At 43.9% G+C, this 24,180-nt stretch overlaps 1 protein-coding gene and 1 long non-coding RNA gene across 17 annotated transcripts in view; one reads left to right on the top strand and one right to left on the bottom strand.

The window, feature by feature from the left end:
• Positions 1-24,180, top strand: part of PLA1A (phospholipase A1 member A) — a 40,178-nt gene extending 15,998 nt beyond the window's left edge. For 3 of the 16 annotated variants that reach the window (XM_077884088.1, XM_077884087.1, XM_077884089.1), the window contains 10 exons: positions 5,200-5,401; positions 7,178-7,355; positions 7,853-7,961; positions 8,895-8,996; positions 11,315-11,404; positions 13,838-14,005; positions 15,369-15,458; positions 19,167-19,326; positions 22,821-22,985; positions 23,771-24,180. In XM_077884088.1, coding sequence (XP_077740214.1) covers positions 5,200-5,401; positions 7,178-7,355; positions 7,853-7,961; positions 8,895-8,996; positions 11,315-11,404; positions 13,838-14,005; positions 15,369-15,458; positions 19,167-19,326; positions 22,821-22,985; positions 23,771-23,855 — 1,349 coding nt within the window. In that variant the 3' untranslated portion in view covers positions 23,856-24,180. The other 13 variants (XM_077884091.1, XM_077884090.1, XM_077884100.1 and 10 more) reach the window with 13 other exon arrangements.
• Positions 5,019-9,406, bottom strand: LOC144305329 (uncharacterized). Its single transcript, XR_013372375.1, has 2 exons — positions 8,634-9,406; positions 5,019-6,041 (listed from the first exon to the last, which is right to left on the bottom strand). It is a non-coding gene; the product is annotated as an uncharacterized LOC144305329 (long non-coding RNA).

Raw genomic sequence — 24,180 nt, 5'->3', positions numbered from 1 at the left:
TCGCCTTGATAGAAAAAACAGTATTACATTGTTGTCTTAATTCTTACTTCTTATTATAATTTGTGCTTCTGGTGTCTTGTTTAAGCAATCTTACTCTAAAGACACTTTTTCGTATTTTCTTCTAAAGCCCCATGTGCTAGCCTAATCAGACTAAGATCACCAGGGACAAATTCTTTAATCATGGTGTGTTTTTAAATATAATACTGAATTTTATTTTGCCACAATTAAAAAAATTTTTTTATGTATTTACATGTATATTATTTGCATATATGTCCATAAAAAATTTATCCATCAGTTTATTTTCTTGAGTTACCCTTGTCCTGTTGATACTAGGATTATTATTACCTCATGAAATAAGTTTTTATTCTATAAACAGTTTATATAAGATAAAGATTACTTATATTTTAAAGCAGTGGAGTTCTCAAATAAAACCACCTAGCTCTAGTGTACTTTAGGGCCAGAGAAGACTCTTGATTACCAATTTAATGTTTGGATGCTAGTAGTTTTATTTGGGCTTATTATTCCTTCTTGATTCGGTTTCACTAAATCACATTTTTCTAGAAAATTATCCATTTCTTGTAAATGGTGCAATACATTTGGGAATTTTTAAAAATATATTTTTTTATCTTTGATGTTCTGCTGTTACAATCTACTGATAGCTAGATAGATAGACACATAGATACATAGATAGATACATAGATTTATTTATTTATACTTTTAAAAATTCATTTGATAAAGAAGGGGGGCAAAGGGAGAGAGAGAATTCTGAAGCAGACGCCAGGCTAAGCATAGAGACTGATGCGGTGCTCATGATCTGCACAGAAATCAAGAGTTGGGTGTTTAATCGACTAAGCCACCCAGGCGCTCCTATTTGTTTTTTATCTCACTCATTACCCCAAGTGTAATTTTTGATTGGAGAACTCATATGTTTTTTTGATTATGGAAAATTTTTAACCATTACCTTTTCAAAATATTGCTTCTTTTCCTATTCTCTTCCTTTAGAGAACAGCTACTGGATAAAAATTGGAACCTCTCCATCTATTGTCTATACATTTTAACTATACTTTCATGTTAAAAGCTTTTAACTTCTGTACTGAATATTATAGTATTGATTCCTTTTTTAAAAAAATTTTTTAAATATTTTATTTATTTATTAATGAGAGATACAGAGAGAGAGGCAGAGACACAGGCAGAGGGAGAAGCAGGCTCCATGCAGGAAGACCAACATGGGACTCAATCCCGGGTCTCCAGGACCACGTCCTGGGCCTGCTGGAAGGCAGGCGCCAAAATGCTGAGCCACCCAGGTGTCCCTGATTCCTTTTTTATTTTAATGGTCATCTTTTTCATTTCCAATTTTCGAACTAGTTTTTTCCTAAATACCTTAATTTATCATTTATGCATGTTTTTATTTCATAATTTCTTATGTTTCATCTTTATTTTTAACCTTGATTCTCAGCATACTTATTTTAAAATCTTTGTCAAAGGCTTTTATTTTATTTTATTTTTTTAAAGATTTTATTTATTTATTCATAGAGACAGAGAGAGAGAGGCAGAGACACAGGCAGATGGAGAAGCAGGCATCATACAGAGAGCCTGATGTGGGACTCGATCCAGGGTCTCCAGGATCATGTCCTGGGTTGCAGGCAGCGCTAAACCGCTGCGCCACTGGGGCTGCCCCTGTCAAAGGCTTTTAAAATATTATTTTACCTGGAATGAATTCATGGTTCACTTATTGGCTTTATTGACTATCTTGGTAAACATTCAATTTCTGTATATATTTAGACACTTTTTTAAGATTTTATTTATTCATTCATGAGAGACAGAGAGAGAGACAGAGATACAAGAGGGAGAAGCAGGCCCCCCGTGGGGAACCGGATGCAGGACTCGATCCCAGGACCCTAGGATCACGACCTGAGCCAAAGGCAAGCCACCCAGATGTCTCTGTATTTAAACATTTTGTTTGCAGGATTTAAAAAAGTAAACTCATTACTGAAATACAGCATATATACAGACAAGTGCACAGATTATTAATATACAGATTAATGGATTTTCAGAGTGAATTCCCCTGTGTAACTATCATCTGGATCAAGAAATAGAACATTACTAGGTTCTTAAAACCCTTTGCACATATCTCCTCTCTCTTAAGCACTACCAACCCAAAGATATCTTGACTTCTAACATAATAGATGAGTTTCATTTCAATGTTTAATGAGAAGCTTGTGTCTGGCCTCTCCCTACTTTCTCCCATCACCCCCTTCCCTTCTCTTCTTACTTTCTTTCTTTCTTTTTTTTTTTTAGATTTTATTTATTCATTTGAGAGAGAGAGAGAGAGAGACAAAGCAAGAGTAGGGGTAGGGGGGCTGGGTGGACTCCCTGCTGAGCCCAGAGCCCAGCTAGGGGCTTGATCTCAGGACCCCTGAATATCATGACCTGAGCCGAAGTCAGACACCTAATTGACTGAGCCACCCAGGCACCCTCCCCTCACCCCTCATCTTTAGACTGTCTTCTTCAGTTCAGCTCAGATCTTATTAGTGAGGCCTCCTCTTTCCATCCTGCCTCCCTAAATAAAGCTATAAGCCACAGTCAAAAAGTCAATAGCAATGTTTTTTTGGTTATATTGCTTTTGTTTTTAGCTTCCTTTACTGAGTTGCAGAGCCCCTCCCTACCTCACAGGGGCCTGGTGCTGACCTTCCACACCTAACATGGAGCACTCTAGGATCCTGCTTACTTCACAGAGCTGAATTCTCACAACCATTGCCTTCTGCCAAACTAGGAACCCAGCACCATACTGGAATGGTGACATAATCTTTATATTTAAGATTGGCTATGTCTTTCTCTCTCTCTTTTGATTTTCAACTGTGATTAGTCTTTAGTTGGAGTGGTGGTTGGGGAGAAGGGATATCTGAGCATGATTCACTGTGCCACCTTCCATACTCCCAAGTGATCAAAAGTTTTATTCTATCATATGCAAATCTTGGCAATTTTCTCTCCTCCTTTTGAAACTTTGTAACTTTCATCCCATTTTATTGTCTTGTTTCCCTGGCTAGGACTAGACCTTCCAGTACAATATTTCATAGAAGCACTGATAACAGATATTCTCATTTGTTCCCAGTTCTAAATGGAATGCTTCTAACATTTCATCCCAAGTATGGTCATTGCAATAGATTCTTGGTAGATACATTTTCTTAAGAAGTGTTGGGTATTAAATTCTACTGTGCTTTTTCCTTCTACATCTATTAAGAGGAGCATATGGGCTTTTTTTCTTTAAATTTTTATATGTCAATTACATTAATACATCTTCTAATGTTAAGCCATCTTTTCATCCATTGGATTAAACCCTGCTTGGAAAAAAAAAAAAAAAAAAAAAAAAACCCTGCTTGGCCATGATGTGTGTTTCATTCTTGTTATCTTTGATGGGCTTAAATTTGCTGATAATTTATTCAGGGTTTTTATGTCTGCGTTAAATAGTGAAATTGGCCTTTCCTTTCTCCTGTCCTTGACCAGTTTTGATATCCTGGCTATTATCATAGAATGAATTTATTTATTTATTTATTTAAAAGATTTTATTTATTTATTCATAGAGACACACACAGAGAGAGAGGCAGAGACACAGGCAGAGGGAGAAGCAGGCTCCATGCAGGGAGCCCAACGTGGACCTGGGACTCAATCCGAGGTCTCCAGGATCACGCCCCAGGCTGCAGGCAGCACTAAGCTTCTGCGCCACTGGGGCTGCCCCATAGAATGAATTTAGATTCTCCAGAACAGTAATAAGAATTGAAGGATTGGTAGAATTTTTCTGTAAAACTGTCCAGCCTGCTAGAGTTTTTTGATAAATAGATTGAAAACTATGGTTTCAATTCCCTAATGCTACAGTTTTAACATTTGACTTTCCATTTTTTCTTTCTTAAGTTTCAGAAAGGTAAATTTTTCTAGGAAATTGCCGATTTTCTAGGAAAATATTTGTATTTTGAACTTTTGGGTGGGTATAAATATGCTCTTTTATGGTTTTAAAAATCTACAGTAGATTTTTAAACTATATTGTTTACTTGTGACTTCCTTCTTTTTTTTTCTTACTCTGTCTTATCAAAGGTACATCTAGTTTATTATTCTTTCCAAGAACTTGCTTTTCATGTTTATTGTGTGTGACAGATACTATTCTAGGCAGCACAGTGAGCAAAATGGATAAAAATTTCTGCCTTCTTTGAAAGTATATCCTACTGTAGGGAAATCAAAGAATACACCTAAATAATAAACTAGTGAATTCCATGGGAGATTAGAAGGGGATGATTGCTATAAAAGGAAATGATCAGGATGAGGAAGATTGAGAGAACTTGGGTGTGGGGCACAGGCAGATGGCAATTTAAACAAGGTAGTTACATTTGACAAGCAAAGACTTGAAGGAGAAGAGAGCGTTAGCCAGGTGGCTGTCTGTGGAAAGACATTCCAGGCAGAAGGGATGGCCAGTGTAAGCACCTTCAGGTGGTCTAAGACTGTGTAGAGGGAAAAGAGCTAGGAGGACAGGTGGTCAGAATGGAAAAAGCAGTAGTTGGACAGCAAAGTGCTCCCAGAGCCTGTGGCTTAGATCATTCAGGGCTTTAATCCATTGTTAGGACTTCAGATTTCATTCTGAGGGAAATGCCTCAGAGGCATGTTTTGCATAGAAGTGTGACCTTTGACTTAATTTTGGCTTGCTGTTGGCTATCTACTCCATGTGTCTTCATGTCTTTCCTCTTTGTCTGTATCCAAATTTCCTCTTACAAGGACACCAGTTATACTGGATTAGGACCCATCCTGTTGGCTTCATTTTAACATAATAACCTCTATAAAGACTCTATCCTGAAAAGCAGTCACATTCTGAGGTCCTAAGTGGTTAGGACTTCAACATATGGAGTTATGGGGGCAACTCAGTTTATCTCATAACAATATCCACTTCACCATGGCCTTTAATCTGCTCTAGTTGAGTAACAGTCATATCCTTTTCTGGCATTGTATCTTTAGACATGGAAACTATGCACAGGTTTTGGTTACAGAAGTGATGTCTTTATTAAATTAATCTGAATATTGCACTAGCTGATTTATAATAAATGCTTGTAAGCCTCTAGTTCTTTCTTCTTCTCAAGAACACTTTTCTTCCTTCTAAGAACAGATGAACTCACCTTGGTGATCTTTCTTGTTTTTCTTTTTGTTTTTTTCCTCCAGGAGATGCACCTCCTACCCCACAGAAAAAGTGCACTGACTTCCAGAATGCTAATCTTCTCCAAGGCACCAATCTCAAAGTCCAGTTTCTCCTCTTCACCCCTTTGGAACCCAGCTGTGGGCAGCTAGTGCAGGAAAGTGGTGACATCCAAAACTCTGGGTTTAATGCCACTCTGGGAACCAAACTAATCATCCATGGATTCAGGTGGGAGTAATCAGCCAATAGAAACATCTCAGCTAAAAACTAGAGAGTGACCAGATGCCATAGGAAGTTAGTGGGGAGCAAGAGGAGAAATGAATTTACTGACAGTCCCATGTTTCATCTCTCACCTCTTGTTGCTTTTGAAGGTATTTCAGATCAACATGAGCACACACTGCATTGTTTATTCTTGTTGGTCATGTGCATTACTTCTCTGCTCAGTCTTGTCCAAATGCACTCAAACACTAAATATGTATAACCCTGGGCAAATTGCCCTGGCACATAGAGCCTTGGTTTCCATATCTGAATAAAAGGGAAGTTGTAGAGATGGTCTCAGTGATCCTTTTCTCCCTGAAGCATGGGTTAGATGATTCATCTCAGCCAATGAGGTCAGAGGCTTTGTGCAATTGGGGTAACAGCATGGTGTTTTTATCCAGGAGTTTATTTCCTCTTCTTCATTTCTTCCCTAGTTTCATGATTTAAGAAACTTCTACGCATTGGTGCTGCTTCCATCATCTCCTGAGGTTAACCTTTCTCAGATGCTAGGTGCTTCTCTTCTTCAATTTCTTTGATGCCCTACAGTCCAAATTTTGTTATAATACTGAGTCTCAATTCAACCACCATCCTTCCTTCCAACATCTTCTCTCTAGAGCCCATCAACAAGGCCAGAAACAGAAGAAGGTTGGTGGGGGGAAAGAGGGAGAATGCAGTGAAACAGTAGCAGTATAGAGCAACTAGAGATGGGGGTGTCCAATGAAGAAGTGGACACAAAGGCACTGCACAAAGTATCACCATTTCATGGTCTCTGGGTTCTCTCTGCTTCTCAAATCCCTGGACTCCAGGGACCCAGCCACATCTCTCCTTAGGCATTCTTCTTCACTCTTGTGCTAAAGTATCTCCTCTAGCAAATCTTATATTCAACCACTATCCAAGGCTGGGTGTGTATCCCCAACCCAGAGATAGCTAAAAGAGCTGGAGAGCTCAGCAGGCTGTTACTGTGTCTGCTCTTAGATCCTTTGAATCCACATTCTATGGCATACACGTTTGTGCTCCTCTGCCCACAGGAGCATGCTCTTACTGTTCCCTTACTGTGGGCCATTGAGAAAACTTCTCCCGATTTCAATCTCTTGGGAAAGTTTTATGAAATTTTTTCTATCACTCTCCTTTTCCTAGAAAAGCCCTATTACACTGTAAGTTCCAGAAGAATAGAAAATGTATCTCGTTTTTCTTTATTTCTCACAAAGCACATAGCATACTGCCTGGCTCATTGAATTAATGAAAGGATGACCGAATGGACAAGTAAATAAAAACATCCCTCAAGGAGAGTGCTTATATTATAGAATGAGAATTAAGATTGCAAAGCATAACTCTAAGGTACAAAGTTACCTATTTTTCCCTATGATTAACACAAGCAGTGTCAGTGCAAATGGTTTTGTGTAGTAGACATTGCATAAACATGCCTGACTGAGGGTTGTTTGGGGTTGAAATCCAACCTAAGTTCTGAGCCCTGACATGAGGCTGCATCTACCTGGAACAAAAGGTACCCTTTAACAATTTACGCAAAGGTTCCATATACGTAGGCAGAAGCCCTGGTGACTTTGGGATTGCACTCTTCCTATGCTCAAAGTGGTATATGATTTATTGCCCATATACTCCTCTTATTTGTTTCCACCTTTTTTCTCCCTGGGTTTGTTCTGTTAATAGAGAGTGGCATTGTAATTTCCATGACAATGGACATTGGCCTGGGAGATAATTTTCCTATCCTTTCTTGGCCCTGTCTAGGGCCTTAGGTACAAAGCCTTCCTGGATTGATACATTCATTGGCACCCTTCTCCGGGCAGCAAATGCTAACGTGATTGCTGTGGACTGGGTATATGGCTCTACGGGTGTCTACTTCTCAGCCGTGGAAAATGTCGTTAAGCTGGGACTTGAGATCTCCCGTTTCCTCAGTAAACTCCTGGTAGGTGTTAAAGAGCTTGGTGTGAGTTTTGACTGGGAGGAGAAAGGGGACCCAAAGAAAGAGTCAACACATGAAGGGGAGCTTCAGGGTGGTAGCAGAGCCACCAGTAGCTTGTGGGTCTTCCCTTCCAAGCTCAACTTTACCACTTACAGTGTCGACTTTGGGCAAGCTGTTGACCCTATCTGAGCCTCCTGCTTCTCCTCTGTAAAATGTGCCACTCATGTCGGATAGGGAGTCTCTCAAGAGGGAGTGGCCATGGTCATTGCTCACACACTTTGGGCACCAAAGAGAAAGTGAGGCAGTCCTCAAGGTGGGGTATCTAGGAAGAGGGCAAGTGATGAATGGAATGAATTCTGACTTTTTACCCCAAAGCATATGTGAGGCATATGTCATGCCCAGAGCCCTTTGACTCTGAAGCTTCAGGGAAAAGTGTGATCCTGTGGGTCCAGAAGTCTGCTGTGGCCCAAATGCAATTCACTGTAAATGCCCCATTCTAGGTGCTGGGTGTGCCGGAGTCTTCGATCCACATCATTGGTGTTAGCCTGGGGGCCCACGTTGGGGGCATGGTGGGACATTTCTACAAAGGCCAGTTAGGCCGGATCACAGGTAACATTCTTGCCCATTCTCCCAAGTTTGGAGATAGAGAGAGAATGCCCAGGAAATGCCTCTGTTGAGGCAAGCAGAGGGGATCTTTGTTCTTATGATTATCTACTTCTGCTAAAATCTGAGGCCCTATGATCTCTAATGTCAGTTATTACCTAATATTACCTAATATTACTCTAATGCCTCAGTTATTACCTCTGTAAAATGAGTTGTAATAGCTCATTTCTCCTTGGCCCACTATGGAAATCACCTTTAGACAATTATGCTAAATACTTGCAAAAGCACTAGGGACTTTATGCTTCAGAAGCTACCCTCAACCAATAAAGGACTAGAGTTGTGTGGTAAATACCCTTACCTTCTGACCCTTCAGTGGGACAATTCTGAGTCATGTACTACAGAGCCTCTCAGAAGGGTCCCAGTGGGATGAGACCAAGTCACTCAAAGTGATAATCCATCCGTTAATTTTTGTTATACTCTGACTCATTTTTCTACTCCCTCACTATACTTCCTGTGATCAACTCCCAAATAAGCTACTTGTGCTTGAAATCCTTGTCTCAGGGTCTCCCTGTGTTGTTATGAAGACTAGCACAAGACCTGACACATAGTAACTGCTCAAAAAATTATAGCAGTTGTGATGAGTACATGTGGATTAAAATTACTTACATTAGCCCTTACCAAATGGTTGATGTTATCAAGCTTATTCCAGAGCCAGGGAAGCTGGGTCATTGAGAATCAGAGAGAACAGCGTGGGGTTTCCTGGGTACGATGGTCTTCTTGCCCTTGGGTCCTGAATACAGTTTCCTCTTGTCCTTGGGTCCTTGCTGGGGGACTCTAAGAGCTGACCAGGAAGGGCTGCCTTGAGAGATATGCGGTGGATCCATGAGGGTTCCTGTAGCTGAGAGGAACAGGGCCCCTGACATCAATCTGTCCCAGCAGGCCTGGATCCTGCTGGACCAGAGTACACCAGAGCCAGCCTGGAGGAACGCCTGGACCCTGGAGACGCCCTCTTCGTGGAGGCCATCCACACAGACACTGACAGTGAGGAGAAGCTGACCTTCCTGGGGTGGGAGGACTGAGCACGGCAGGGACTAGGAGGCTGGCATCTATCTGTGTCACCCTGGGCAGCTTCCCTCCCTCCTGAGCTTCTGTTGCAATGAGGAGCTTATCAGTGTCATCTTGATCTCTGATTACTACTAAACCTTGTGATGAGGCTGTGGGGGGAGGGCATTGCTGCCGGGCTGGTATATGGGAAAGTCACACTGCTTTTTCAGGGTGAATGTGGCCGGCCCCATGGGACTGGGACATTCCACTTCTAGGGCAGATCCTCAGGCCTGTCAGGATTTCCCTCCTCCCCAGGGAGGATCCCAGCCCTTCAGTGCAGTGAAGAATGAGAAACCTCCTCTCCAACAATGACAAGCATCGGAAAGACCCCCAACCCTAAATCTATTATGGCCAAATTAAGCTATTCTGACCAGTTAGGAAAGAGGATGGGCATTCCTCCTCATTTCTACTCTTTATGAAATGCTCAGGAGTCAGCCAGGCCTTGTGCTCGGCATGGTGGGTACAAGAAGAAATAATGCCTATCCCCCACCAGAAGAGTGTGCGGTTCAAGTGACAGGTGTCTATGTCTCATTCTTTTTGATCAGAAGCCTTCTTTTAGCACCCAACACTCAGATTTATAATTCTGGAAGAAACCCAAGCAGTCACATTATTCAACCCTCTTTCCCACTTTCATCATCTCACAGACAGGAAAGCAAAGCCCACAGGCCTCCACCTAGCTGCTGGGTGAACCATGTTAATTATCAAGGTTAACCTCTTCTGTTTCTAAATTTGCTGAATAGGGGACTTACTAGGTCCCCATTTACCAGAGCTAGGCCTCGCAGTCCCCTTCAGAGTTCCTCCTAGTGTGACCAGAGGGGAAAAAAGTATTCCATTTGTCTAATTTTTACTGAGCTATGCAGTCAGCCCGGAGAATACTGCAATGCACACGGCATTGAAGAAGGTCCCTGCCCACGTGGAAATATAGGCTTCATTGAGCAGGCATTCATTCATTACTCCCTTCAATAAATATTAGGCACACACATGTGACAGGCATGGTGCTGGTATTGGGGCTACAGCAGAGAAAAAGACAGGTAATGTCCCTGCTGTAAATTGCAGAGCTTATGGACGAGGAAGCAGATGTAATTACACCCTGTGAGCATGATGATGGAGGATGTGGGGCAGAGAGTGGGGGTGGGGACCTCTTCAGGTAAGGTTATTGAGCAAAGTCTGCTCAAGGAGGTGATATCTGAGGTGATATTATGCGGGTCAGAATGAGCCAGCCCTGGGAAGCGCTAGGAGAACATTCGAGGTGGAGAGAACAAGATGCCGGTGGGGACAGGAAAGCCAACCACGTGGCTACAGGACAGGGAGTGAGGCTGGAACCGGGCCAGGCTGGCCAAGGTGAGGAGCTGACGGCAAGAACAGAGGGGCATTAGGAGTTCCTGTAAAGATTACTGTGGCTGCTGTGCAGAGAGTCAGCTCCAGGGGACACTAAGGGAGGTTGGAGGCTCATTAGAGGTTGTTTGCAGTAGTGGTGTGGGCGAGAGGTGGTGGTGGCTTGCACAGAGGTGGGCGCAGGAGAGACGGAGAGAAGTAGAAAGATTCAAAGTATATTTTGGAGGTAGAGCTGACCAGACAGGTGATGGGCTAAGTGTAGGGAGTGAGGGAAAGGAATGAAGCAAGGATGACTTCTAGGTCTTTGCCTAACTCTTGGATAGATGCCATTAAACAAATAACATACGACCAATCACTTGCAGTAGTGATGGATGTGGGAAGGGGAAAGATGTTATGAAGGGGAAAGTTGGGGTCTTTGGTAACTAGCTGCCTCTGACCCAGTCTGAGGGGTCAGATATGGTCACGTGATGCGATGAGGGCGATAGTCTCTCAAACTAACCAGGTCAAGACAGCACAAAAATATGAGGGACACTGTGGAAATGTGGCTCCAAATATATATATATAAACTATTGCTCAAAATAAAATAAACACTTGCTTGACAAGGAAGTTTACCCAGCTTATGACATTTAGTGATCTGTAAGAACTTATATTAAGGGATATTTTTCCTGATTTTGTTAGACAAATATGAATATCTTCTCATGGCGTTATTCTTCTTGGCTTCCTTTCAGTGTAGATAAACGCCTGTAGAAAACTGAGGGCGTGTTCTGCAGTGTCACAGCACTTAAGGGTGAGGTGGGCACAGAGTGTGGGGGGGTGGCTCCCAAAGTTAGAGTTCAGGCTTTGCTGCCAGGGGACCCTGCGTTGGGGCCTAGAAAACATGCCCCTGCAATAAGAAATAATGGGGTTTTGCCTTCTTTCAGATTTGGGTATCCGGATTCCTGTTGGACATGTGGACTACTTTGTCAATGGAGGCCAAGACCAACCTGGCTGTCCCACCTTCATTCACGCAGGTCAGAAAGCCAGAAAGGGTTGGTATTTGGCTGCCCCAGAGGCTGGAATTCACCAACAGTTTTCATGTTGAGTCAGCCAGTGTGGGCCGCAGGAGGTCTTCCTTCTAGTGTCCTTTACTATGCCCCGTAAGACCTCTCGCAGCACTTATTGAATGGATGTCTATAGGAACCAGGGGAATTCTGGGGGAAGAGTGCCTGAAATTGAAAGCTTGCACCATACTTTTGCTGGTCTCCCCACTTCTTAGGTCCTACAGTGTATATCATCACTCCAGCCAATATTCTGTTCTTCCTGGGCCCCACTTTGTGGTATGGTCCACACTAGCTACATCTCCTGCAGAGCCTAGTTGTGACAGGAGTAGAATGATACACCCAAAGGTGGCTACCTGAAGGATCAATTCCCCAAACTTATTAAATTTGACAGTTCTCCAAAATTGTTTTCAAGATAATCGTCTTGAGTACATTCAATGAATATACATTTCTTCTTTTCTAAATACACTATTGATCCTTGACCAACATGAGTGTGAACTGCACAGGTCCACTTGTACATGGATTTTTTTTATAAACACAATATAGTACTATAAATGTATTTTCTCTTCCTTATGGTTTTTAACATTTTCTTTTCTCCAGCTTACTTTACTGTAAGAATATGGTGTATAATATATATAACATGCAAGATATGTGTTAATCAACTGTTTATGTTATCAGTAAGGCTTCAAGTCAACAGTAGGCTATTAATAATTAAGTTTCGGGAGAATGAAAAGTTATACATGAATTCTCAACTGCATGGGAGGTGGGGTGCCCCAACACCCCTGTTGTTCAAGGGTCAATTATATTCTTCTGGAATGCTCTTTTGTTTTTTAAGATCTTATTTATTTATTCATGAGAGACACAGAGAGAGAGGCAGAGACATAGGTAGAGGGAGAAGCAGGCTCCCTGTGGGGAGCCTGATGCGGGACTCAATCTCTAGACCCCAGGATCATGCCCTGAGCCCAAGTCAGACGCTCAACCACTGAGCCACCCGGGTGCCGGTGGAATGCTCTTTTTGAATACATTCTTCTTAACATTATCTTAAATAACATTAAATTTGTCAAAAGCTAAGGATCAAGGGTTGTTTAGTCTTTTTATAGTCTTCTTATGAATATAGGCAACCTATCAGCATTTCTTCTTTTTTTCTTAGATTTTATTTATTTATTCATGAGAGACAGAGAGAGAGAGAGAGAAAGAGAGGCAGAGACACAGGTGGAGGGAGAAGCAGGCTCCATGCAGGGAGCCCGACGTAGGACTCGATCTCCAGTCTCCAGGATCACGCCCTGGGCTGAAGGCAGCGCTAAACCGCTGAGCCACCGGAGCTGTTCTATCAGCATTTCTTATGAGAATTTTATCCTGATTTGTTTACTACGTTTTTAGTCTTTTCCTGCTTTACCACATTTTTTAACATTTTAAGGATTCTTTTAACAATGTTATTGAATAACCCCTAATCTGATTTACCAAACTTAGTGATTTTCAAAAACATGTTTATTTTTATAATTTATAGATTTCCTAGCATTTTTTCTCAGATGGGATAGTTTGGTTTTATGACCTTTGGATATATTTATGTGGCATTTTAGTTGGCCCTTTTCATTTTTCCTCATAACACAATTGTAAGAAGGGTTTAGTTTGTGTTCCCCAGCTCCCTGTTGCAGCTGGAAGGAGCTTGCCCATAAAGAGTGTCCCAACCATAGGGGAAGGCAAGTTAACACAGGCTCAGATTTGGTTGCTGGTCCCAGAATAGGGAGTGGTGGTCCCAAGATGAAGGGAGAATGTGAAGACCCCAGAACCCTAAAACGGTAGCTCACCATAGACCTCTTAGCCCAGCAATTCATCCAGTGTGAGTTACTTCAAATTTTTATACAGTAAACAAGGTTTTTTATTAAATTGGGACATTTGGCATATTCAGTGTATCAGTCATTTGGCCAGGTAAACTCGGAAGCACATTGACTTTCAGATTTACCATGAACTGCGGCTGACTCCCTTGATCATCTCATTGCTAGGCTGAGTATCATGAGGTTGTAAAAAGTTTGATTGTGTAGGTGACTATGAAGAAGCTAAAATGTGCAGGCAGATATTCATTGTGAGAAGTTGGTCAAGATCACCAAATCCCCGTAAGCTCCCATTTTCCAAAAGAGCGTTTGCATGATTATGAAAGATGGGTCTCAATTTAAGTAATTTTTTTGATAGATTAAGCTTAGGTATCTCAGGAAAATTAAAAAGAAGAGGGAGAATGTAGTAACCATTTCCATTAACATTTTAAAACGTGGTTCAGGAGACTTCCTGCTGGAATTTAAAATTTATAGCCTGCTGGAATATAAAATTCAATAGAATTACAATAAGTAGCATGGAGGGGTTTTCATTTGTCTTAAACTAAAACCATGGTTATATTTTTCCCCTGTTCAGGCTACAGTTACCTGATCTGTGATCACATGAGGGCTGTATACCTCTACATCAGTGCCCTGGAGAATTCCTGTCCACTGATGGCCTTTCCCTGTGCCACCTACAAGGCCTTTCTTGCTGGACAATGTCTGGATTGTTTTAACCCTTTTCTGCTTTCCTGTCCAAGAATTGGTAAATGCCACCCCTTTGGCAATTTGGGGCAAGTTCAAGTCTTGCTAGTTGTCACCTCTGTAAGTCCTGATTTCCTATGGTCAAGAAGTCTATCCAACTGGATAAGGAAATTCACTGATCGATGTTCAGCCTATTTCCATCTGGAAGATGGCATATGGCCTTCTGTGTCCCTCCCCTCACCCTCTATACTGCTGCCTGATGCCATACTTGCTCTGCACACACTCTTCACACACAGCCCCTCATCTGCAAGCCCAGACTCAGGACCTGTTGGAAACATTGGAATAGCCCAGAGCCGCTGCCCTCACTCCAAGACCAGATGCTTGCCATAGGTCTTTCTAGCTAGGCCAGCCATTCTCCAAGTCCTGATAGACTGTAAACCAAGGCTTTGTGAGGAATCCCCAAGAATGGTGTACATGACCCTCTTTAGAGGTGTGAGGCTGTGGCAACCATGCACCAACTAGAGGGCTGCCTCCTTGCTGGTTGGCTTGGGCACATTTCTGGATGATCCAGGATAGTCTGGGAGAAGGGCTTGGGAAAGGCTAAGGGATCTGGCCTCAACTCACCCTGTGCTGGTCATTGCTAAGAATATCCTAGGGTTCTCCAAGATGGATTTCAGGAAGAACTCTGGGAAATATAAATGGTTCCTTCCTCTCTCCCATTCTCACCCCCCATCCCTGGTTGCCACTCAGAACTGCAGCAACCTGTCATTCCTTATATGAATGAAATGGATATCAGCTTGAGAAAATGTTAAAGTAGATGTAGTTTCCCACAATAAAGCAAATCAACATTACTTCCTACTCAGGGGGCATATGCCACAGTTTCCCCCAATGTGATGGTCCTGCTGCTATAAACAGCCACCTCATACTATCCGCCAGCGTCACCTCTCACTACACTTTGCCTGGCACTGAACACCAGGATGCTAACTACTTGTACTTCCAAGAATATTTCGTGTTTCCTCACCCTGTGTGCCTTTGTCCAAACCATATTCTCTGCTTGGAATGCCTTTCCCTAACTTGTTAACCACTATTCTTCAGGTCAAATGCTTCCCTGTGCTTTGTCTGCAAAGGATATAAAAAGCCATTAAAACAACTGTCTTATAGATTATTTTGCAAATTGGAGACATAATTTCAAATTTCTGATAAATACCTCCTGGAATGGGCCCAATGATCTGAAGAATGTGTGTCCTGTTTACTTGTATGTTTATCCTTGGCTGGACTGGGCATGGCATGTAATGAGCATACAGCGTAGTTGTTTATAGAATGATCGGGTACATGAATTAATCAATACATGGGTGGGTGCCAAGGGACACTGAAATGGCCTTCTCAGGACTCTGCTGTCTTTGTCTTTGCCTCTCTACTTCCAGGGCTGATGGAACAAAGTGGTATCAAGATAGAGCCGCTTCCCAAGGAAGTGAAAGTCTACCTCCTGACCACTTCCAGGGCTCCATATTGTGGTGAGTTGGGGGAAACATGTGTAGCTCAGCTCTGCTAGTGTGCTGTCCTGCAGAGTCCAGGGTTTTGATTTGGCCTGTGTCTAGCACAGCATGGAAGCCAAGGTGGGAGGTGAAAGATTGGGGCAAAGATGCTATAGAAGGGGTGGGAGGGTGGGCAGCAGCTAGTCTTAGATCCTGAACTTTCAGAGCTAGTCCAACTGCAGATGAAGAGTTAAGGACATCTTACTCTCCATATATTTATCCTAGTTCCTCCCTCCTTCTCTCCAGCGTGGGACTCTGTAGTCTGATATTTGGGAGGACCTTCTGGTTCCCCACTTCTTGCATACTTTTTTACCCCTTCCTTGGTGCCCATCTTATGGGTCTCTCCCCCCACCCACTCGCAGCCCTCTTAGGTCAGGATCTCTGAGGAATATTGAACCTTGCCCTCTGCCCTCCTTCCCCTACACATACATATTCCAGTTCTTCACTGTTGTTTCTAACCACTGCATTTCACTGAAGCGAAGATGCCAGTAAAAGATATGAAATGTGAGAGGAGAGTGTGTCTTAGAACCCATGAAATATATCACAGGTTGGAGCATCATCTTTTCCGGTGCTATTTGCATCTTAAGTAGATCGACTGTACTTCCTTTTTGACATTTGTTATCCTGGGATCTTGTCTAGTTTATTGTTTATTGAGTGTATAGGACAAGTATGCTGGTTAAGATGATAAATTGTATGGCCACACTAATTCCGACTGATTTTCTGATTTGCTTGTGTCTGGTTGGTGGAGAGATCTTTTATTTTTTAAAAAAGATTTTTTTTTTTTAAATTCATGAGGGACACACAGAGAGAGGCAGAGACATATGCAGAGGGAAAAGCAGGCTCCCTGAGGGGAGCTCAATGTATGACTTGACCCTGGGACTCCGGGACCATGCCCTGAGCCAAAGGCAGATGTTCAACCGCTGAGCCACCTCGTATCCTGGTGGAGGGATCTTTGTGGCTATTCCTTCCTTGTACCAAACTCCTAGTGCTATGTGTTATGGAGCCCAAAGCTCAGATTGTAGTCACACAAACTTGGAGTTGAATCTCAGCTTCTGCACTTACCAGATATGTGATCAGGAGAATCTTACTTAAGTTTTCTGAACCTCTACATCCTTATGTAGAAAATGGGAACAATAACAGTACCTACTTCAAAGAATCAACGTGAGGATAAAATAAAATAGTATACAGGAAGTTGCTAGCACAGGGACTGGAACTTGCTAAGAAATAATTGCTTTCCCTTTGTCAATCAGAGAATTGGAGGAGACTAGATGCGGGTGTTTATGATGCTAGAGAGAATTCCTGGCTACCTCCTACGAACAAGTGGGTTTCAAGAGTCAACTGTGGGCTTCTCACATATATCTATTCATTTGACAGCCCAATTCTTGGGTTAGGTATGAGGAAGGGGAGGCTCTGAGACACTCAGCCTTGTGCCCAAGGCTACACAGTGGGGTGGGAAAAGTATAATTCAACTCCAGGTCTTGTGACTCCAAAATCTACACCCTTTCATGCCACCACCTGCTTCCACACTGGCTTCTCTGCCTCTGCTTCTGAAAGAGAATCTGTTCTTTACAGCCATATTTCTAGGTTACTCCTCTGTCCTCACTGCCCCCTCCTGAGGTCAGCTGGAAGGAGGATGCTTTGTCCAGTGACAGAGGCAGTGATGCCAGGACCAGATGTCCAGTTTTACTTCCAGCTCTGGACAGCTTAACAGCAACCTGAACTGGCTCCTCTCTGTCTGCACAGCCAGGAACACACATGGTAGGGAGACTGGGGCACACTTGAAGTTAGAGGCATTTTCAGTTCCCTGCTAAGGCAGGTTCACATAGCCACAATTTTTGTGACTGTTTCATATTTGTTGTGAGACTCCCTCTTGGTGCCCCAGAAGTATGGCCCTGTCTGTTCACAAACCTCAGAGAGGCACAGAAAGAACCAAGGAGCATAATACCTGTTTGCCTACATGCTCTGAGCCTTCCAGTGCTGAGCCTTTTGTTCTGAGCATTGGAGCTGGGATCCTCCTTTACCTCGAGTTCGGGTGGTGCCAACAGCCTGTAGCAACCTGCTCCTACCCACTCTCAGGCCACCATGGCACTGGGCTCCCATTGCCCAGCTCTCTTGGCCTGCCTGGGCTACAGCAGTGTTCAGCAGGACAGTGGTCACCCTTGACTCCTGCCAGGCATGTACCAGCAGGGCAAAGAATCAATCTTCTCCAAATAATAATCTTTTCTGACAATATTACTTTCCCTAGTGTTTCACATGAAGTGTGTTCTCCCCATTACTTCACTAATCCTTGCCATGTTCTGTGAGGTCATGTCAAGGTTACTGTTTACATATGAAGGGACCAGGACACAGAGAGGTTCAGTAACTTAGGGAGAAGGACACAGCAAGGAAGCAAGGCTGGACCGTGGATCCAGGTCTCCTGACTAACCGTCCAGGGCTCTGTGTGCTGCTTCCCATGTCTTACTCCTGCACCGATTGGATTCCACTCCCAGTTCATGCCCACCCAACATTAGTAGACCTGACTCTCCTGGGGCTTCCAGATAATGAAAGGGGAGAAGCAGAACCTTAGGAAACTTACTTGATGAGGTGAGACCTGCCAGCAAAGGAAGAAGTGGTACAATATATCAAAGTCAGCCTAGGGAGTTAAATTCGTAAAGCTTATGCAATTTAGTGTTTTTCCCACATTGCAGTTATCCACTCCCCTTCTGCCCTTACCCATCACCAGAACAATCTGAACCCCCTAGCAAACAACTGAAAGACAGGAGGGGCATGGCATTGGATGTCTTCCTCTGTGGAGGGGAACCATACCATGCTTTCTTTCCTTCCTGTGGGTTCTTGGCATCTTAGCACCCATCAGTGAGTCTTGTTACCAACCCCATGAGCCCAGATGGATCACAGCACTCTTCTGACTTAATGCTCAGTCTACCTAAGTCCATTCGATGTCCCTCCTATATCTGCCTATTAAATATGACAAATGAAAAAGTACAAGTAGGGTAAGAGGCAAAGGACTGCCTCTCCAGCTGTGTCCCAATCACCAGAGAAGTGTGTGAAAATGCCCCAAGACCAAAGATACAGCAAGATGCCACCAGATGGGCCACCCCCGTAATAAGGAAAGGATAGGATGTTAGAGAAGCTGTACTTCTTAACTTCTCTTGCCAGAGAGACAGCAGGTCGCAGGGATATCATCATGAGCCAGGCTCCTCATCTAGTCTGTGTCACTGACATGAGCTTTGAAAGCCCCAGGATCCATGCTGCCTGGGAGGGTGGAGATGCCATGTAGGCACCCAGGCTGCCACAGAGAGGAAAATAGTCATCTACACACAAGTGGGCTTCCTGAAACTGTGTGTATGGTGGGAAGTCGAGGAGTATCATTACATTTTATGAGTTAATTATTTAGTATAAGAGACATGCTTTTCTTTCAGAATCACTACACCAACACAATGTCATCAAGCAGAGAGGAGTGGGACATTTTAGTGTTATAAGTAATAACAAGAACTAACATGCATTGAATGCTTCCTAGCCACAGGCATTGTCTACGGAATTTCCAGTATTAACTCATTTAACTCTCATTCAGACCTATTTTTATTATCCCCAGTTGGAAGCTAAGGATTTGGGGGACAGCAGGTAACCTGCTACTAAGAGGTAGATCTCAGATTCCTGCACTGCTGCTCTCTGGGGCTTTGTGGGCAGTTTGCACCGCTGACCTCTGGCCCAGGCATCTGCTCTGCTTCGGTTTCCCAGTGCATCACAGCCTGGTGGAGTTTTACTTGCAGGAGCCAAGGAACAAGGATACCTTCATCTCAGTCACCTTCCTTAGCAGCAACGTTACCTCCCAGGTCAAGATCACCATGTACGTAAGTGTCCCGCATCACACGCACACACATCTCCCACAACAGGCACTGTGTGATCACTAATGGGTGGCCAAGCCTGCTGGGCTGGAGGTGGAGGTGAGGGCAGGACCTGCTGCAGATGCACCCACAGACACATGCTGGGCAACTGTCCCAGGTTCATGATCAGTACTGGATCCAAGGGTAGTTTATTTAGACAACAGCAGATGAGGCGGGTGAGCCGAAGATATGGGGTGTCTCAACAGGTGGTGAGAACATGAGAACCTAGATAGGAAACATGAGTCAGGAATCCAGGAAGGGGGCATCAGGAATGTCAGCAAGCAGGAAGACCTCATCACTGGCCAGGGAGGGCTGACCAGAGCCTGGGAAGCACCTACTCCTGGAAAGTGGGGCAAGTACTAGGTGAGTTATTAGAACTGAATCACAGGCAAAGGGGCTAGTAAGCAAATGAGTACAAGGTGAGGCCAGCAGGGCTTGATGCCATGTGGTGCTAATCCCTAGAAGCAGGCTGAGCATTTCCTTCCCTTCTGGGATCACATTTGGGCCTAGCAGCTGGCAGGACCAGGCTTGAGGTGGGAAGATAGAGAACTTCAACTATAGGAAGGCTCAAGCCTGACAGAGGATAGGAACAGCAGCAGAGGTGCATGTTTCTTTACAAAGCAATTGGTAAGTTACTCGCAAGCCAGCAGGAGCCGGTCTAATCAAAGAAGTCACTGTCTCAGCAAGCAGGTCCCGTCCAGAAACCAGAGCCCAAACTGGGAGTCCAACAGAAGATATTTAACCCAAGGAACTAATTACAAATATGTCCAGAGAGCTGAAAAGCCAAAAGGAGGCGGGGGGACAGTGCAGAAATCAGCAACAGGGGGCAATCCTCCTGTGGGGTCAGAGGAACAAGGCCAGGTGATGTTGGTAGTGTGTCAGCAGGATCCACCGAGGTGGCTGTTTGGCGGGAGCTGGAAGCAGGCAAGAAATATAGCCCCTCTGAAAAAAAAAAAAAAGAAATATAGCCCCTCTGGAATCACAGCCCAAAGTGGTCTCGCCACTAAGTGTGCCTCCTGCAGGTTAGCTCTCACTGGAGTTTGCTGGCAGGGGAAGCTGAGAAGTGTAGTTTGCAGGTGAGCGGATGAAGCACAACCATAGAAATGCATGCTTTTCCACAGTGGCAGGTGCCGTGAGGACAAGTAGGACAGAGCCTGACCAAGACTGAGAAGGTGAGGTTTCAGTAGTGATTTGACGGAGTTACCCAGTCCAGGGGTTAGTGAGAATGCAGAGAGGAGGCGGGGGTGGCGAGGGGAGTACGGGGCAGCCGCTCAGAGCCACACTGTGCCAGGTGTTGAAGGACAGTTAGGGATTTTGGGTTTTATCCTGAGAGCAGTTTGGGGGGCCAGTGGGACTTTTAAGGAGGAGAGTGACCAGATCAGAGTGGAATTTGGAAACATTTCTCAGGCTGCAGTGTTAGACATTAATGGTACTGAGAGGAGCACACTTCTGGACTCCCAGACACCCTGGCACTGGTCAGGGCTCCAGCTCACACAGACCACAGAGAGAGGTATGGCAGTCAGGGTCCCAACACGGATCTTCAGGTGCCCACCAGAGTCTTGCAGATTACAGCTGAATGATTTTCATTAGATCAGTTTAAGGTCGTGTTACATCCACAAGGTGCTTTCATTGCCTCTCCTGCACCTTGAAAGATGAGCCAATACCGGCAGGGGTCAAGACAACCACACAACTGGTCACTGATTAGAATCACCTGCAGAGTCCTAAACACCACCGACTCCCTAAGCCTCATCCCAGGCCAATTACAGCAGAGACTCTGGGCACAGCCTCAACCACTACACTTTTAAAAACTCCCTGAGTAACTGGAATGGATATCCACAGTTTCTTCCTTCTCCCAAAAGCAATTTGCATTACTCTTTTGAAGAAGACTCAAGACACAGCTATCTTCAATTCCTTGTTTTATTTTTTCTTCCCGCCCCCCTTGCAGAATAGAAATTGAAAAAAAGGAGGGGGGTTTATGTGTGGTCTTTCCCTTCTTTGTATAATTTTGTGAAACCCCAGGATTTCCTTCTAATTAGAAAATTTACCCAAACCAAGTCCTTAGGTCACTCACTCACAGCGTCCTTCATATCCTGCTAGTTTGCAAGTCCTTCTATCCATGTAGCTTCTGAAAAAGAAAAATCTTATTTTTCCTCTGAAATATTTTTTTTAATTAATTTTTTTTTTTTTTTATTTATGATAGTCACAGAGAGAGAGAGAGAGGCAGAGACACAGGCAGAGGGAGAAGCAGGCTCCATGCACCGGGAGCCCGATGTGGGATTCGATCCTGGGTCTCCAGGATCACACCCTAGGCCAAAGGCAGGCGCCAAACCGCTGCGCCACCCAGGGATCCCTCCTCTGAAATATTTTAAAATACTTCTAAACTTAAAAAACAAAAACAAAACAGGAACGGCTCTGGAAGACATACAGAATCTTCCTCAAAAGAAAAAAACAAACTCTGACTAACCTTGGGTTAAAGAGTACACAAAGAAGACATTTTATCACTCCGCAAAGGCCAGAAAGGAAAGAGAAACCATGTGGCTGAGCCATAACCCCTCTACTTTCGATGACCCCAACGCTCATGCGTGAAGGTGAAAGTTCCACCCCCTCACTCCTCCTCCTTCTCCAGTCCCCGTTCCTTCTTCCGAGGTGGAGGCCAAAGCGGCCCAGGCAGGGCCCAGGAGGCAAGTGTCTTCCCTGCTCCCCAGGACTTTGCCCACCTTGGTGACTTCCCGGCAGGCCTCCTTGCTCCACACCTGAGTCTTCTCTTTGTCACCTCTCTGGATGGGTGACTTCATGCTCCTCCTTCCATCTTGAGCCAAGAGAGACCTGGATTCTGCTTTTACTCTGGGTCACCTAGGCTGCCTTCAGAGGTGTACCAAGCCTGTGGGTCAAGCTCATGGCTCATGCATGGGAAAGCTGGGGTTTAGACCTAGGGCTGTATGACTCCAAAGCCACATAGTTGGGAAGACACAAAACCTGCATAGTACCACAGCAGCTCTGTCTGGTTTCAAGATCCATTTTTTTTGTTTTGTTTTTTCCCATTCACACATTCATACTCAGTATAAAATACAAAAGTCCACACAAAATTTATGGAACTGAAGGCCCTGAAAGAGGGCTCTACTTCCAGTAGGTAGATCTGAAAGTGAAGATTTTCTCCAGTTAGGAATCTAAGAACAGGGACATTTTTCCGGATATGAAAATCCAAGAACTACCATTTTGCTGCCATGTCCACTTGTTTTCTTTAAAAAATCAACAACTATTTTCTGAGCCATGTTTAAAGCTGTGAGTATACACGCAGAGGGGCTGGTGAGTGTGATATAAAAGATTGTGGTCCACACCTTCAAGGAGTTCTCTTGTGTGTGAGAGCTAACCAACACTACCTGCAGAGCCCCATAGGAGCCAAGGGGAGGCAAAGGCCAAATGCTCTTGGGTAATTTAATTTACCTCTCCCTTGCAGACCTAGACAGGAACTCCAGGGGAAAGGAGTCATAGCTCATGCCAACCCTCAGTGCCAGATAAACCAAGTGAAACTCAAGTTTCACTCTTCCCACCGAGTTTGGAGAAAAGACCGGACTACCATTGTTGGGAAGTTCTGCACTGCTCCTTTGCCCGTCAATGACAAGTAAGTCTACCCACCCCACACCACTCTACGCTACCGTGACACACCCATGAGGACCAATCCTGACCTTTGATGTGACATTTGTTGAGGTGCAGTCTCATCACAGCAGTTAAGTTCTTCAATGGAGAGATGACGAAGACCCAGGGTTTTCTTGAATTTCCAGTGGGGCCATCTTGGTTTGGAGGTGTTAGAAAGCCAAAGAGGATGAGGAATGGCTGGGGTGTGGGTGAGGAACAGAGAGATACGGCACGCACCTTCACCACTCTTTCCACAACCCAGTACTCTCCGGATTCTTCGGTACTTAATCTTTTCAACTCTTTAAAAAATCACTGTAATCATTTTTAAGTGTACAATTCAGTAGCACTAAGCACATCCATACTGTTGTACAACCATTACCACTTTCAATTTCCCATTCCCACTTCAGTATAAGATATTTCATTTTTTCTGATCTATAGCTGGATAATTTTATATAGAAATATAAAATCTGCTTTATGTATGTCTTACTTAGTTTCTACGTATGATTTTATTGGAACAAGACTTCTCAGTGCACAGCCTCCACTGGTTACATTCACAGGCATGGATCCTCCTGTGCCTCTAGCAGGGTTTTACACTAGTCTTACCAGCCCTGGCAAGAGGAGGACAGGAGTAGTAGATGCCTATAATAGACGATTGTAGACTTCTTGCACCTGACATCATGGAAACACAAGAGCACGTGACTGCTAGCCCTCTCTCCTGACCAATCAGGACCCTGCCCTGAGCTCTACTTTCTTGTTGCTCTTCTTTTGCAGCAAAAAGATGGTCTGCTTACCTGAGCCAGTGAACTTACAAGCAAGTGAGACTGTTTCTTATGACCTGAAAATAATGTGTGTTTAGTATAAACCTGGGCAGGATACATCTCCCTGAATTTCAGAGGAGGGTGGGAGCTATGTTCAACTTATTCTAGGCCACTACTATTAGAAGGAAGGCAAAAACTCTTGGTTGTTTTCCCTATAATTAGCCACTTTAGAGGGGAGAGTTAGCTCATCTAACAGAGCTTTGTCTCTATTACCAATTTGAACAGCCTTACAAAAATACATTTTGAACTTTTCTATTCATATTTAACTGCAATTGCCCCATATCCTTGAACATTTGTATCTAGGATTCAGTAGAAACATTCACAGGAAGAATGCTTTTTTAAAAAATAAAATATCTGACTGGC

This window comes from Canis aureus, chromosome 35 (assembly GCF_053574225.1).
Source record: "Canis aureus isolate CA01 chromosome 35, VMU_Caureus_v.1.0, whole genome shotgun sequence".
In the NCBI taxonomy this organism is placed as follows: Eukaryota; Metazoa; Chordata; class Mammalia; order Carnivora; family Canidae; genus Canis; species Canis aureus.
Note: the sequence above shows the minus strand (reverse complement) of the source record. Positions and strands in the feature narration are given on the sequence as shown.